The sequence below is a fragment of the Salvelinus alpinus genome, chromosome 9 (genome assembly GCF_045679555.1).
Source record: "Salvelinus alpinus chromosome 9, SLU_Salpinus.1, whole genome shotgun sequence".
Classification (NCBI taxonomy): domain Eukaryota; kingdom Metazoa; phylum Chordata; class Actinopteri; order Salmoniformes; family Salmonidae; genus Salvelinus; species Salvelinus alpinus.
Window position 1 is genome coordinate 70,593,405 of NC_092094.1, and position 14,496 is coordinate 70,607,900.

General features: G+C 42.5%; 1 protein-coding gene and 1 long non-coding RNA gene across 3 annotated transcripts in view; one reads left to right on the forward strand and one right to left on the reverse strand.

Annotated features, from left to right (window-relative positions):
* Nucleotides 1-7,048: 7,048 nt before the first annotated feature.
* msrab (methionine sulfoxide reductase Ab) overlaps nucleotides 7,049-14,496 on the reverse strand; it is a 54,964-nt gene continuing 47,516 nt past the window's right edge. For both annotated transcript variants that reach the window (XM_071327071.1, XM_071327072.1), the window contains exon 6: nucleotides 7,049-10,461. In XM_071327071.1, the coding sequence (XP_071183172.1) occupies nucleotides 10,276-10,461 (186 nt within the window). In that variant the 3' untranslated portion in view covers nucleotides 7,049-10,275. The remainder of the gene's footprint in view (nucleotides 10,462-14,496) is intronic.
* The window catches only part of LOC139530554 (uncharacterized), a 56,746-nt gene continuing 52,706 nt past the window's right edge, over nucleotides 10,457-14,496 (forward strand). Inside the window, exon 1 of the long non-coding RNA XR_011666066.1 lies at nucleotides 10,457-11,420. This is a non-coding gene — a long non-coding RNA (uncharacterized lncRNA). The remainder of the gene's footprint in view (nucleotides 11,421-14,496) is intronic.

Below are 14,496 nucleotides of genomic sequence, written 5' to 3' on the forward strand. Positions count from 1 at the left end.
TTTTGGTACTTTTCCCCAGATCTGTGCCTCAACACAATCCTGACAATTCCTTCGACCTCTTGGCTTGGTTTTTGCTCTGACATGCACTTTCAACTGTTGGATCTTATCAAATCAAATGCGCCTAATACAACAGGTGTAGTAGACCTTACAGTGAAATGCTTACTTACAAGCCCTTAACCAACAATGAAGTTAAGAAAAATACCCCCCCCCCCCCAAAACAATAAATATTATATAAAAATATAAAAATAAAAGCTACAAATAATTAAGAGCAGCAGAAAAATAACAATAGCGAGGCTATATACAGGGGGTACAGAGTCAATGTGCGGGGGCACTGGTTAGTCGAGGTTAATTGAGGTAATATATACATGTCGGTAGAGTTATGCATAGATAATAACAGAGAGTAGCAGCAGCGTAAAATAGTGAAGAGGGGGTGCGGGGGGGGGGGGGGGGAATGCAAATAGTCTGGGTAGCCATTTGATTACATATTCAGTAGTCTTATGGCTTGGGGGTAGAAGCTGTTTAGAAGCCTCTTGGACCTAGACTTGGCTCTCCGGTACCGCTTGCCGTGCGGTAGCAGAGAGAACAGTCTGACTAGGGTGGCTGGAGTCTTTGACAATTTTTAGGGCCTTCCTCTGACACCGCCTGGTATAGAGGTGCTAGATGGCAGGAAGCTTGGCCCCAGTGATGTACTGGGCCGAAACGCACTACCCTCTGTAGTGCCTTGCGGTCGGAGGCTGAGCGGTTGCCATACCAGGCAGTGATGCAACCAGTCAGGATGCTCTCGATGGTGCAGCTGTAGAACCTTTTGAGGATCTGAGAACCCATGCCAAATCTTTTCAGTCTCTTGAGGGGGAATAGGTTTTGTCGTGCCCTCTTCACGACTGTCTTGGTGTGCTTGGACCATGTTAGTCTGTTGGTGATGTGGACACCAAGGAACTTGAAGCTCTCAACCTGCTCCACTACAGCCCCTTTGATGGGAATGGGGGCGTGCTCGGCCCTCCTTTTCCTGTAGTCCACAATCATCTCCTTATATAGACAGGTGTGTGCCTTTCCAAATCATGTCCAATCAATTGAAATGTACCACAGGTGGACCCCAATCAAGTTGTAAAAACATATCAAGGATGATCAATGGAAACAGGATCCACCTGAGCTCAATTTCAAGTCTCATAGCGAAGGGTCTGAATACTTAAATAAAAAAATATAAAAATCTATATATTTGCAAACATTTCTAAAAACCTGTTTTCGCTTTGTCATTATGGGGTATTGTGTGTAGATTGATGAGGAAAGCAATTAATTTAATCCATTTTAGAATAAGCCTGTAACAAAATGTAGAAAAAGTCAGTGTCTGAATACTTTCCGAATGCACTGAATGTTGACTATGACATTAGCTAATATGGTGACAACAATGTAGGCTGTGTGTAGCGGTTATGATATGAAGGTTTGGCTTGGAAAGGTTCTTTCACCTGGTCACAGAGAGCTGATGTGTTGTGCACTGAAGTCCACAAGCGAAGGGAAAGGTGAGAGGAGGAGAGAGTGTAGATGTGAGAAGGAATTATACAACGCACAAAGTGCTTGTGCTATTTGTATGTGGCTGCTATGAAAATGAACTGTGTCTGCGTGTGATCAGGGGTGTATTCATTCCACTGATTCTGTTGAAAAACGTTTCTTAAACGGAAACAAACGGAACAAGACATTGATAAACATACCTGAATTTGTCCAATAGAAACTCTTGTTTGCCACTGTTGGACAAATGATTACATCCTAGATCAGCTAGATGCTGGCAAGAGTGTGCAAGGCGTTATTGAATGTGTCACTGCCTGTCACCTTGATTACTCACATTCTTCTCTCGACCTGTGCACTTCTGTTGTAAACTTTCATTCATAAGCTAGGTTGTAGCAACCTCATGATGGGTATAGGGAATATTTGAGTATCATGTAGTAGCCTAAACATATCGATGTTACACTGATCTCGGTGAAGGGAATATGAATGACAGTCATCCAATATTCAATAGAAATAAGGCCATGCTCATTAAAAAATAAATGGCACTGACCGCCACTGGTAGAGAGGTCTGTGTCTCTCTCTTTAGGCACTGTTGTGTGTATCCGTGTGTATGTGTGTGTATTTGCATGTTCAATCATCTCAAATCAAATCATCAAATCAAATTTTATTTGTCACATACACATGGTTAGCAGATGTTAATGTGAGTGTAGCGAAATGCTTGTGCTTCTAGTTCCGACAATGCAGTAATAACCAACAAGTAATCTAACCTAACAATGCCAATAACCAACGAGTAATCTAACCTAACATCTGTGTGTATAATAAGGTTTGTCTGAGTTCTAAAACAGTCTGTAAATCATATGCAAGAAGTCCCAGTGTTGCTCATCTGTAGAGCAGAAAGGGTGACACACACACACACACACACACACACACACACACACACACACACACACACACACACACACACACACACACACACACACACACACACACACACACACACACACACACACACACACACACACACACACGTCCCCTTCAAACAGAGACGCAGGGATTACCAACATACTTAGAAGAAGAACCTTATTTAGTTTACAAATGGATGGTTCACTTCAACTATTTAATTTCCTTGTTAACAAGTCAAAACTCCATCCTCTACATTCCTTTTGCTCCAGCCAACGTTCGAACTTGGAATATGATTGGAATAGGAATGATTGCTCAAAACACCTATTCACGGTGACATAGAGTGACAGCAACAAAGTGGAATTGTGTTTTTAGATTTTTCTTTACAAATGAATTAATAATAATAATGAATACAACCCCTGTGTTATGGCAAGCCTAAAGAAGTACAGGAGGAAACATTTGCTTAACAAATCACATCATAAATTGCATGGACTCACTCTGTGTGCAATAATAGTGTTTAACATGATTTCGTAATGACTACCTCATCTCTGTACCTCACACGTTCAATTATCTGTAAGGTCCCTTAGTGGAGCAGTCAAATTCAAACACAGATTCAACCACAAAGACCAGGGAGGTTTCCTATGCCTCGCAAAGAAGGTCACCTATTGGTAGATAAAATTAAATAAAGGAAGCAGACATTGAATATCCCTTTGAGCATGGTAAAGTTATTAATTACACTTTGGATGGTGTATCAATACACCCAGTCACTACAAAGATACAGGCGTTTTTCCTAACTCAGTTGCCAGAGAGGAAAGAAACTGCTCAGGGATGTCACCATGAGGCCAATGGTGACTTTAAAACAGTTACAGAGTTTTATGACTGTGATACGAGAAAACTGAGGATGGATCAACAATATTGTATTTACAGAATGTTTTGCAATGAAGGTCTACAGTAGCCCTAACAGTACTCTATAGGGTAGCACCATGGCGTAGCCGGAGGACAGCTAGTAACCGTCCTCCTCTGGGTACATTGACTTCAATACAAAACCTAGGAGGCTCATGGTTCTCAACCACTTCCATAGACTTAAACGGTAATCATGACAACTTCTGTAGGATGTCCTCCATCCTATCAGAGCTCTTGCAGCAGGAACTGACATGTTGTCCACCCAATCAAAGAATCAGAGAATTAATCTAGTACTGAAAGCATAAGCTAAAGCTAGCTAGCACTGCAGTGCATAAAATGTGGTGAGTAGTTTAATCAAAGAGAGAGAAAGACAATAGTTGAACAGTTTGAAACATATTCATTTCTTATAAAAATTTAGGAGAAGCAAGAGAGAGAACTATATTTCATTGTATTTTTTCCCCACTTTCACTTATTTAGCTTGTGAATGCAGCTAGCTAGTTTAAGCTTACTCAAACACCCAGCTCAAGCAGAGAGGGATGCTATGTTAGCTAGCTGGCTATGGTTATCCAACACTGGAACTCTTCCAAGTCAAGGTAAGCTTTTGGTTTTATACGACCATTCTCTTGCCTACTCCTTTTGGATTCATAAACATTGTAAGACTCCAACCATCTGCCTCCTGTGTCTGCATCTGGGTCTCGCCTTTTGTCATGATATACCAAGAAGACAGTGAATGTTGTCTTCTTCAGTTTTGACTTAAATCTGGTTGAAAATCTATGGCAAGACCTGAAAATGGTTGTCTAGCAATGATCAACAACCAATTTGACAGAGCTTGAAGAATTTTGAAAATAATATTGGCCAAATGTTGCACGATCCAGGTGTGCAAAGCTCTTAGAGACCCAGAAAGACTCACAGCTGTAATCGCTGACAATAGCGATTCTAACAAGTCCTTTTCAAGAAAAGGTATGTGAACCCTTTGGAATTACCTGGATATCAAAGGGTTCACATACTTTTTCTTGCCACTGTATTGACTCAGGGGGTTGAATACTTATCTAATCATGATATACAGTTGAAGTCGGAAGTTTACATACACTTTAGCCAAATACATTTAAACTCAGTTTTTCACAATTCCTGACATTTAATTCCAGTAAAAATTCTCTGTTTTAGGTCAGTTAGGATCACCACTTTATTTTAAGAATGTTATTCTTCCATCACAGTGGGTCAGAAGTTTACATACACTCAATTAGTATTTGGTAGCATTGCCTTTAAATTGTTTAACTTGGGTCAAATGTTTTGGGTAGCCTTCCACAAGCCTCCCACAATAAGTTGGGTGAATTTTGGCCCATTCCTCCTGACAAAGCTGGTATAACTGAGTCAGGTTTGTAGGCCTCCTTCCTCGCACACACTTTTTCAGTTCTGCCCACAAATGTTCTATAGGATTGGGGCCAAGGCTTTGTGATGGCCACTCCAATACCTTCACTTTGTTGTCCTTAAGCCATTTTTCCACAACTTTGGAAGTATGCTTGGGGTCATTGTCCATTTGGAAGACCCATTTGCAACCAAGCTTTAACTTCCTGACTGTTGTCTTGAGATGTTGCTTCAATATATCCACATAATTCTCCTGCCTCATGATGCCATCCATTTTGTGAAGTGCACCAGTCCCTCCTGCAGCAAAGCACCCCCACAGCATGATGCTGCCACCCCCGTGCTTCACGGTTGGGAATGTGTTCTTCGGCTTACAAGCATCCCCATTTTTCCTCCAAACATAACAATGGTCATTATGGCCAAACAGTTCCATTTTTGTTTCATCAGACCAGAGGACATTTCTCAAAAAAAGTATGATCTTTGTCCCCATGTGCAGTTGCAAACCGTAGTCTGGGTTTTTTATGGCGGTTTTGGAGCAGTGGCTCCTTCCTTGCTGAGCGGCCTTTCAGGTTATGTCGATATAGGACTCGTTTTACTGTGGATATTGATACTTTTGTACCTGTTTCCTCCAGAATCTTCACAAGGTCCTTTGCTGTTGTTCTGGGATTGACTTGCACTTTTTGCACCAAAGTACGTTCATCTCTAGGAGACAGAACGCGTCTCCTTCCTGAGCGGTATGACGGCTGCGTGGTCCCATGGTGTTTATACTTGCGTACTATTGTTTGTACAGATGAACGTGGTACCTTCAGGCGTTTGGAAATTTCTCCCAAGGATGAACCAGACTTGTGGAGGTCTACAATTTTTTTTACTGAGGTCTTGGCTGATTTCTTTTGATTTTCCCATGATGTCAAGCAAAGATGCACTGAGTTTGAGGCTAGGCCTTGAAATACATCCACAGGTAAAACTCAAATTATGTCAATTAGCCTATCAGAAGCTTCTAAAGCCATGACATCATTTTCTGGAATTTTCCAAACTGTTTAAAGGCACAGTCAACTTAGTGTATGTAAACTTCTGACCCACTGGACTTGTGATACAGTGAATTATAAGTGAAATAATCTGTCTGTAAACAATTGTTGGAAAAATTACTTGTATCATGCACAAAGTAGATGTCCTAACCTACTTGCCAAAACTATAGTTTGTTTAAAAGAAATGTGTGGTGTGGTTGAAAAAGGCGTTTTAATGACTCCAACCTAAGTCTATGTAAACTTCCGACTTCAACTGTATTAGTGTTTTATTTTTCATTAATGTTTTGCAAATGTTAGATTTTTTTCTTCCACTTTGACATTACTGGGTAGTTTTTGTAGATTTCTATTTTATTTTTTTTACAGGATAATCATACTTTGTAACAAAATAAAATGGGGGAAAAAGTCAAGGTGTGTGAATACTTTCTGAAGGCATTGTATGTTATAAAACCTTAATAACCAAAAGCAGTCTTACAACATGGCGGTACGATCATGTAAGAGGTCATAGCGTGGCTTCTTGGAATGTAGGAAGAGTTTCATTCACTGTGGAGGTACTTCCTTAATTTAACCATTAAAGCTGTAATCCATAGAGGTGAAACTGCCACGTCTGTTTGCGATATTACAACAATAGAGACGGTACTTCAAACAACAAACACATTTTTTCCCCCTCTAACATCATTGCACATCATTGTACACGCGATAGAACAGCAGAGTACTACGTTTTTAGTTTACCACGATGCTGGATGTTCATTTGCTCAAAACAAAAACCATAACAAATGCGCCTAGGGACACATTTGTTTCGCCTATCGCGGATGTCAGCTTTAATGGCCACTCTGTAGATTATTAAGGACCTCACGGACTGTTCACTCGGCGCAGACAGAGATAGTACAGGCGCATCAGTGTCAAGACAGAGAGACTATAACACTGCTTCTATTACCAGGCATCAGACTGTTGAACAGCCATCACTAGCCGTCTACCAGGTGATGCAAAACACAAAACACACACACAAGCTATCACACACACACACCTCATACTCATAAACACACACTCCCACACAGCCAACTCTGCTGTCCCATGTCATAGAGACATTGAACCACTGGACACTTCCTGTTTCACACTGAGTATTTAAATACTGCATTCCCGACATACTGTAGCTCATTCAAATATTTGTACTACTGTACTTTATATTTAGTTATACTGTTTATACATATACATATACATTTATACATATTTATTTATATACTGGATTCTTGACATAGCTTACTCTAATATATCTACTGCTGAACATACTAGGCTTGGGCGGTATTCTGCATATACTGTATACTGGGGTATTTGGAAATAGCCACGGGATTGTTTTTCAATACTGTTGAAAATATTTATTTGAAGTTTTTCAATACATTTTATACATTTCATATGTGTAGCTATTTTTTAAGCAAATACCTGCAGTCAACTTGTGCAATACGTTAGGAGATAAAGATCATATACTTCATTTTTATCCGTCACATTATTTTGCATTATGAAGCTTACTTAGCACAGTTGAACCAGTCACGTGTTTGTTTGTAAATAGCACAACAGTAGAAAGCGGGAGCAGGTGAGTCCAGCTGTGTATTGACAGGGGTCACGTTTTATATTGAAAGTCAACTGTGTTTATATTTGCTTCAATAGAGTGATAAGGGACGTGCAACTACAGTTTTCCTTCACAGAAAATACATTAGTGCAACACATTCAACATAAAATAGCTTCATTTTCATCAGATGACAATAGAAGTGCAACGCTATTTGGCTGGCAGCCACACAAGTAAATGAGCTTACAATGAAAAGGCAAGGTATTCTTTGCATAACTATGTATGGCCATCATATTTCTAATGTTTAGGGCTATAATAGAAAGCCAGCTACATTTCCTTAATGTTTTGCTTAAAGTTAATCTTGCACTTTAAAAGAAGCTACACATCAGTCGGAGCACTGTCTGCTGAGTTTAGACGTGCAACTAAAGCACACAATTAGTCTGATAACGAGCATAAATTACAATTGGCACAGCTAGCATTTTAGATCTGTTTTTACAAAACGCAGCAAGATATTTTTTATGCGTTTTATCTTTTTTTCCTGCGTGAAAAAATTATGCATCTGATATGCATCTGTATTCCCAGTCATGTGAAATCCATAGATTAGGGCCTAATTAATTGATTTCAATTCACTGATTTCCTTATATGAGCTATTACTCAGTAAAATATTTGAAATTGTTGCATGTATATTTTTATTCAGTATAGCATATCTTGTCTAAAATCTTCCAGTGTACATACGTATAGATTGCATTTTGATTACTGTTACGATGCTATTTGGGTTATTAATTGGTTTTGTCCCGACGTTCTTGATTTCGAGTGCTTTTTTCTCCCCAATTCCATGGTATCCAATTGGTAGTTACAGTCTTGTCCCATCGCTGCAACTTCCGTACGGACTCGGGAGAGGCGAAGGTCGAGAGCCGTGCATCCTCCGAAACACAACCCCGCCAAGCCGCACTTCTTCTTGACACAATGCCCGCTTAACCCGGAAGCCAGCCGCACCAATGTGTCGGAGGAAACACGTGCACCTGGCGACCGTGTCAGCGTGGATTGCACCCGCCCCACCACAGGAGTCGCTAGTGCGCTACTGCTCAAACCTTTCCCTAACCCGGACGATGCTGGGCCAATTGTGCGCCGCCCCATGGGTCTCCCGGTCGCGGCCGGCTGCGACAGAGCCTGGACACAAACCAGGTTCTCTAGTGGCACAGCTACTAGTGTCTTAGACCACTGCACCACTCGGGAGGCCCTGTGTGCTTTTTAAAAAGCATTTTACGGCATCGTAAGGAGCCCGTAACATATGCATTTCGCTGCACCCACTACAACATCTGCTAAACTGTGTACTCGACCAATAAACGTCGATTTGATTTTGTTTCGCTGAAAACCAGGGATGCTCTCACACATAAGCCTGAGTGTACAAAACATAATGAACACCTGCTCTTTCCATGACATAGACTGACCAGGTGAAAGCTATCATCCCTTATTGATGTCACTTGTTAAATCCACTTCAAATCAGTGTAGGTGAAGGGGAGGAGACAGGTTAAAGTGTCACGACTTCCACCGAAGGTGGCTCCTCTCCCTGTTCGGGCGGTGCTCGGCGGTCGTCGTCGCCGGCCTACTAGCTGCCACCGATCCATTTTTCCTTTTCGTTTGTGTCTGTCTGTATTGTTTACACCTGTGTCTTGTTAGTTGATTTCGGTGGGTATATTTACGTCCGCTGCCTGCTAGTCTTTGTGCGAGATTGTTTTCTGTGGTGACGTTATTTAGGGGTGTGTGTCTGCACCACGGGGTTTATTTTCTCACGGCAGTTGTGCCGTTAGGTATTGTGTTTCAGTCCCATGTGGTAGTTGTGTTTTGGACTGCTCATTAAACTATTTTGCCACTGGGAATTCCTTGCTCTCCTGCTCCTGATTCCTGCACCTCCCTCCGTTAAAAGGCACGTAACATAAAGACGGATTTTTAAGCCTTCGAGACAATTGAGACATGGATTGTGTATGTGTGCCATTTAGAGGGTGAATGGGCAAGGCAAAAAAATGTAAGTGCCTTTGAACGGGGTATGGGAGTAGGTGCCAGGCGCACCGGTTTGTGTCAAGAACTGCAACACTGCTGGGTTTTTCACGCTCAACAGTTTCCCGTGCGTATCGAGAATGGTCCACCACCCAAAGGACATCCAGCCAACTTGACACAACTTTGGAAAGCAATGGAGTTAACATGGGCCAGCATCCCTGTGGAATGCTTTCGACACCTTGTAGAGTGTTCCTAATGTTTGGTATAGTCAGTGTATGTTTCTGAGCATGAGACAATGGAAGGAGACAAAACTGATGTGATTCCAACATACATGTCAAAAAATTCTACCACAACGTGCAAATCCCTTCTATGGAAAGGTTACTAATCTCTCTCTTAATGGAAGATAGCCCTAAAGGGTGAGGGTGTCACATTGAGTGGATGGAATGAAATCCTGAAGCTGTTTTGTTGAGAGGTTAAGTTTGTTGGTATCTATTGCCATCTTGTGGATTTCTATCAGTACTTCAGCCTCGCATACAAAGAGGTCTCACGGCATCATGCACCAATATAATAATAAAATAACCTTGATATGAGCTATATTGAATTGCAACACTTCAATTTAAATGAGAAAATACAATTATCATTGTATACAAGAGCGTTCATATAGATTGCTAAATACTTTTGAAATGATTTAGCCAATTAGCCAAATTAACACAATGCTAAGCGAGTTCAGAAACACGTTAGGGAGTGGAAACATTTTTCAACCCATACCTATTGCTGATTGTTTATAGAAAGTCAAGATTGTCCAAACAAGTCTCCTATCTTGGCCATAAAGAGACTATATGAAGCAGGAAAATTCAAAAGCGTGATTTCCACCTTGATAGCGACAAACTCAGATCTGCAAAAAACCCACCTTGTAATCCATCCACTTTCTCTTCCCCTTCTTCTCATCTCTCTCTCTCTCTCTCTCTCTCTCTCTCTCTCTCTCTCTCGCTGTCTCTCTCTCTCGCTCACGCTCTCTCTCTCTTTTCACAGCTCGTCTTTGTCATCGTCTGCTTCAGCTCCGATGGGACAGCTCACCCCGGTCCCCTTCAGACAGCAGTAGCCCTTGGGGACCTTCTTCAGGTACTGCTGGAGGTAGTCTTCCGCGTAGAAGAACTCCTGGCCCTCTAGAACCTCTGTGGTGATGGATCCATAGCCCTTCTCAGATAACACCTGAAATGGACACGAGATCAAATTACAAGAAATGTATCATGAATGGAACCAGGAGATTTCCCTCCTGACCATGTGACCTGACCAGGAAAAATCCTAGATTCCGTTTTTGAGGCATTAGTCAGGTTACATGGTCAGGAATTGCCCTAATCATAACAACAGCTACAAACTGACTTCAAGGTTTTGTTTACTAGTCAGAAAATGTAAGAAAATAATCTGAAATGGTGCAAAACTGCTCATTTTCGTTTTCCATGACACAACATTTTGAAATGTTTTGCTACGATATGCCCAGAACATGAACCAGGTGCACTTTTTTCAAAGATAATGGATCTGCTCTCTGACTTAGAAAGCAGCGTGATTGATTGATTGACACATGAAACAGACTCTGTTTCTCTATAGCGTTGGCTCTGTTCCTAGCGCCCTGGGACAAAGCATGAAAGAGTCTCTGGTTGCTTTGAGCTCTCCATAAGTGTCGCAACATGGTGTAAGCACCTTGAGAGCAGGATTCAAACACACTACCTGCTGGGGGATTACTCCTTTGCAGCAAAACACACAGCTTCCTTCCACCACAAAATACATTTAAAGATTAGCACTCTGGAGACCCCAACAAACAATAAATCTAAGCTGTGCTGGATTGTTCACCGACACAAGGGATCACTTCATCCTTCCTTGATTCTTTGCATCCTCGTTTTCTTGGCCTCGATCTCGAAACACGTCGGAAAGTCCGAGAGGAGGAGAGAGGATGCCAAAAACCACGGAAAGACATTGTACTGCTACGGAGCAGTATTAGTCCCTTATTTGTCAGGGGGAAAGAATAAAGCCGCAACATGCAGTACCAGTCTTCAGCCACAAGGCAGCAGTGAAGAATATAGAGTGGAATGGAGCTGGAGGTGATGGTTCTCTCTCTATATCAAAGCACTGACTGCCCCAGAAAACAGGCTGCTTTTGATGGAGTGGTTAAGGTCAGTATTTGGGGAGGTAAGTTGATCCTAGATTTGTAGCCCGAGGATAACTTCGAACCAGAGCACATTCAAAACAGGATTCAAGACCATCGTTCCTCGCTGGCCAAAACGGTTTGTGATGAGATATTTCGGACTGACATCGCATCAGTTGAGGGTCAAAAAGCATTACACTTATATAAAATGTAGGATGTGCCTATGGCAAATGTACTGTTATAATATACACATTCCCCAGCGAAAGCTGCAAAGGGATTGCCCACCCTTTGCATGTTTTACAATGGAGAGCAGCTTTTCCGGACTATAAATAGGCCTACTACCCACTCATTAAAGACAGAAAGCCCCAGGGCATCAGATACATTAGAGGTTTGCTTTTATATGAGAGGAATACAATGTCCAAGAAATGGCCTGATAACAGAGAAGGAATAGGCTACACTCTCAAGCCTGACTCTAATGCAAGTCACAATACGGCAGCCATTTTGAGCCCATAAATCAGAATGCATGCAGTCACGTCGTGTCAAAACGCCGTAGTGGATCCGCAATGCTCACTGCGGCTGGAGAATCAGCTAGCGCTAGTGTTAGCAACGGGTCTGACTGAATAGTCTTTGAGTGCAGGGCACCTTAGCGCTACACTAGCCCCAGTGAGTCCTGCATTGCGAGCTAGCCCAGTCAGCCCATCTTCACGCCTGTCGGAAAGGCTTGGCTGTCAAAGGCACTACGGCCAAGCGAGCGCGTCTCTCTCCCGTGTGAGGACGGGAGGACCGCGGAGAGCGAGCTTCACCGTCGCTCCAGTCAAGCGAGAAAGCAAGAGACCCCCCCCCCCCCCCCCCCCACCGCTAGAGAGAGACGGACGCGCCCGACACAAATAAAATGTGACACACCGAGTAAGAAAAAGAAAGGTTCACTCTCTATTTATCTACTGTATTCTCTCTATTTCTATTTCGGAAGGCCCACGCTGTAGAGAGAGAGAGAGAAAGAGAGCGAGAGAGACAGAAAGAGAGCGAGAGAGACAGAAAGAGCGAGAGAGACAGAAAGACAGAGAGAGTGCCAGAAAGAGAGGCAGAAAGAGAGAGTGACACACACAAACACATTGAGTCACCAGTAGGACATTATTAGAGGAGTTTTGCCCTCACCATGGACATTGTCATTTATGCAATCTTTAAAAAAAAACATGGTTGACGGTTCTGTCAAAAGCAAGCTAAAGGACTGTTCCTTTTCCCCCCAGTCCTCTTCTGGGTAACGCTTCACAGATAAATGACATACCATAATATCTAAACAGAGCACACAGCATCCATAATAATGCTGCTACAATAAAAATACGTTACTCAATCAAATAAAGGTTGCTCGAAAATATACACGTATATTCTCAACTTCACACGGTGCACTCTACACTATCTTGTAAAAAAATGTCTTGAAAAGCAATACCTCGTTGTGATATAATATTATAATATGATGCTCCTGACATGTTAGAGATGCCCTATTTATTTTTTTTATTTTTATTTCACCTTTATTTAACCAGGTAGGCTAGTTGAGAACAAGTTCTCATTTGCAACTGCGACCTGGCCAAGATAAAGCATAGCAGTGTGAACAGACAACACAGAGTTACACATGGAGTAAACAATAAACAAGTCAATAACATGGTAGAAAAAAAAAGAGAATCTATATACAATGTGTGCAAAAGGCATGAGGTAGGCAATAAATCGAATAATTACAATTTAGCAGATTAACACTGGAGTGATAAATCATCAGATGATCATGTGCAAGAAGAGATACTGGTGTGCAAAAGAGCAGAAAAGTAAATAAATAAAAGCAGTATGGGGGGTGAGGTAGGTAAATTGGGTGGGTAGTTTACAGATGGACTATGTACAGCTGCAGCGATCGGTTAGCTGCTCGGATAGCAGATTTTTAAAGTTGTTGAGGGAGATAAAAGTCTCCAACTTCAGAGATTTTTGCAATTCGTTCCAGTCGCAGGCAGCAGAGAACTGGAAGGAAAGGCGTCCAAATGAGGTTTTGGCTTTAGGGATGATCAGTGAGATACACCTGCTGGAGCGCGTGTTGCAGGTGGGTGTAGCCATCGTGACCAGTGAACTGAGATAAGGCGGCACTTTACCTAGCATAGCCTTGTAGATGACCTGGAGCCAGTGGGTCTGACGACGAACATGTAGCGAGGGCCAGCCGACTAGGGCATACAGGTCGCAGTGGTGGGTCTTATAAGGTGCTTTAGTAACAAAACGAATGGCACTGTGATAAACTGCATCCAGTTTGCTGAGTAGAGTATTGGAAGCTATTTTGTAGATGACATCGCCGAAGTCGAGGATCGGTAGGATAGTCAGTTTTACTAGGGTAAGTTTGGCGGCGTGAGTGAAGGAGGCTTTGTTGCGGAATAGAAAGCCGATTCTTGCTTTGATTTTGGATTGGAGATGTTTGATATGAGTCTGGAAGGAGAGTTTGCAGTCTAGCCAGACACCTAGGTACTTATAGATGTCCACATATTCTAGGTCGGAACCGTCCAGGGTGGTGATGCTAGTCGGGCGTGCGGGTGCAGGCAGCGAGCGGTTGAAAAGCATGCATTTGGTTTTACTAGCGTTTAAGAGCAGTTGGAGGCCACGGAAGGAGTGTTGTATGGCATTGAAGCTCGTTTGGAGGTTAGATAGTACAGTGTCCAAGGAAGGGCCGGAAGTATATAGAATGGTGTCGTCTGCGTAGAGGTGGATCAGGGAATCGCCCGCAAGAAGAGCAACATCATTGATGTATACAGAGAAAAGAGTCGGCCCGAGAATTGAACCCTGTGGTACCCCCATAGAGACTGCCAGAGGACCGGACAACATGCCCTCCGATTTGACACACTGAACTCTGTCTGCAAAGTAGTTGGTGAACCAGGCAAGGCAGTCATTAGAAAAACCGAGGCTACTGAGTCTGCCGATAAGAATATGGTGATTGACAGAGTCGAAAGCCTTGGCCAGGTCGATGAAGACGGCTGCACAGTAATGTCTTTTATCGATGGCGGTTATGATATCGTTTAGTACCTTGAGCGTGGCTGAGGTGCACCCGTGACCGGCTCGGAAACCGGATTGCACAGCGG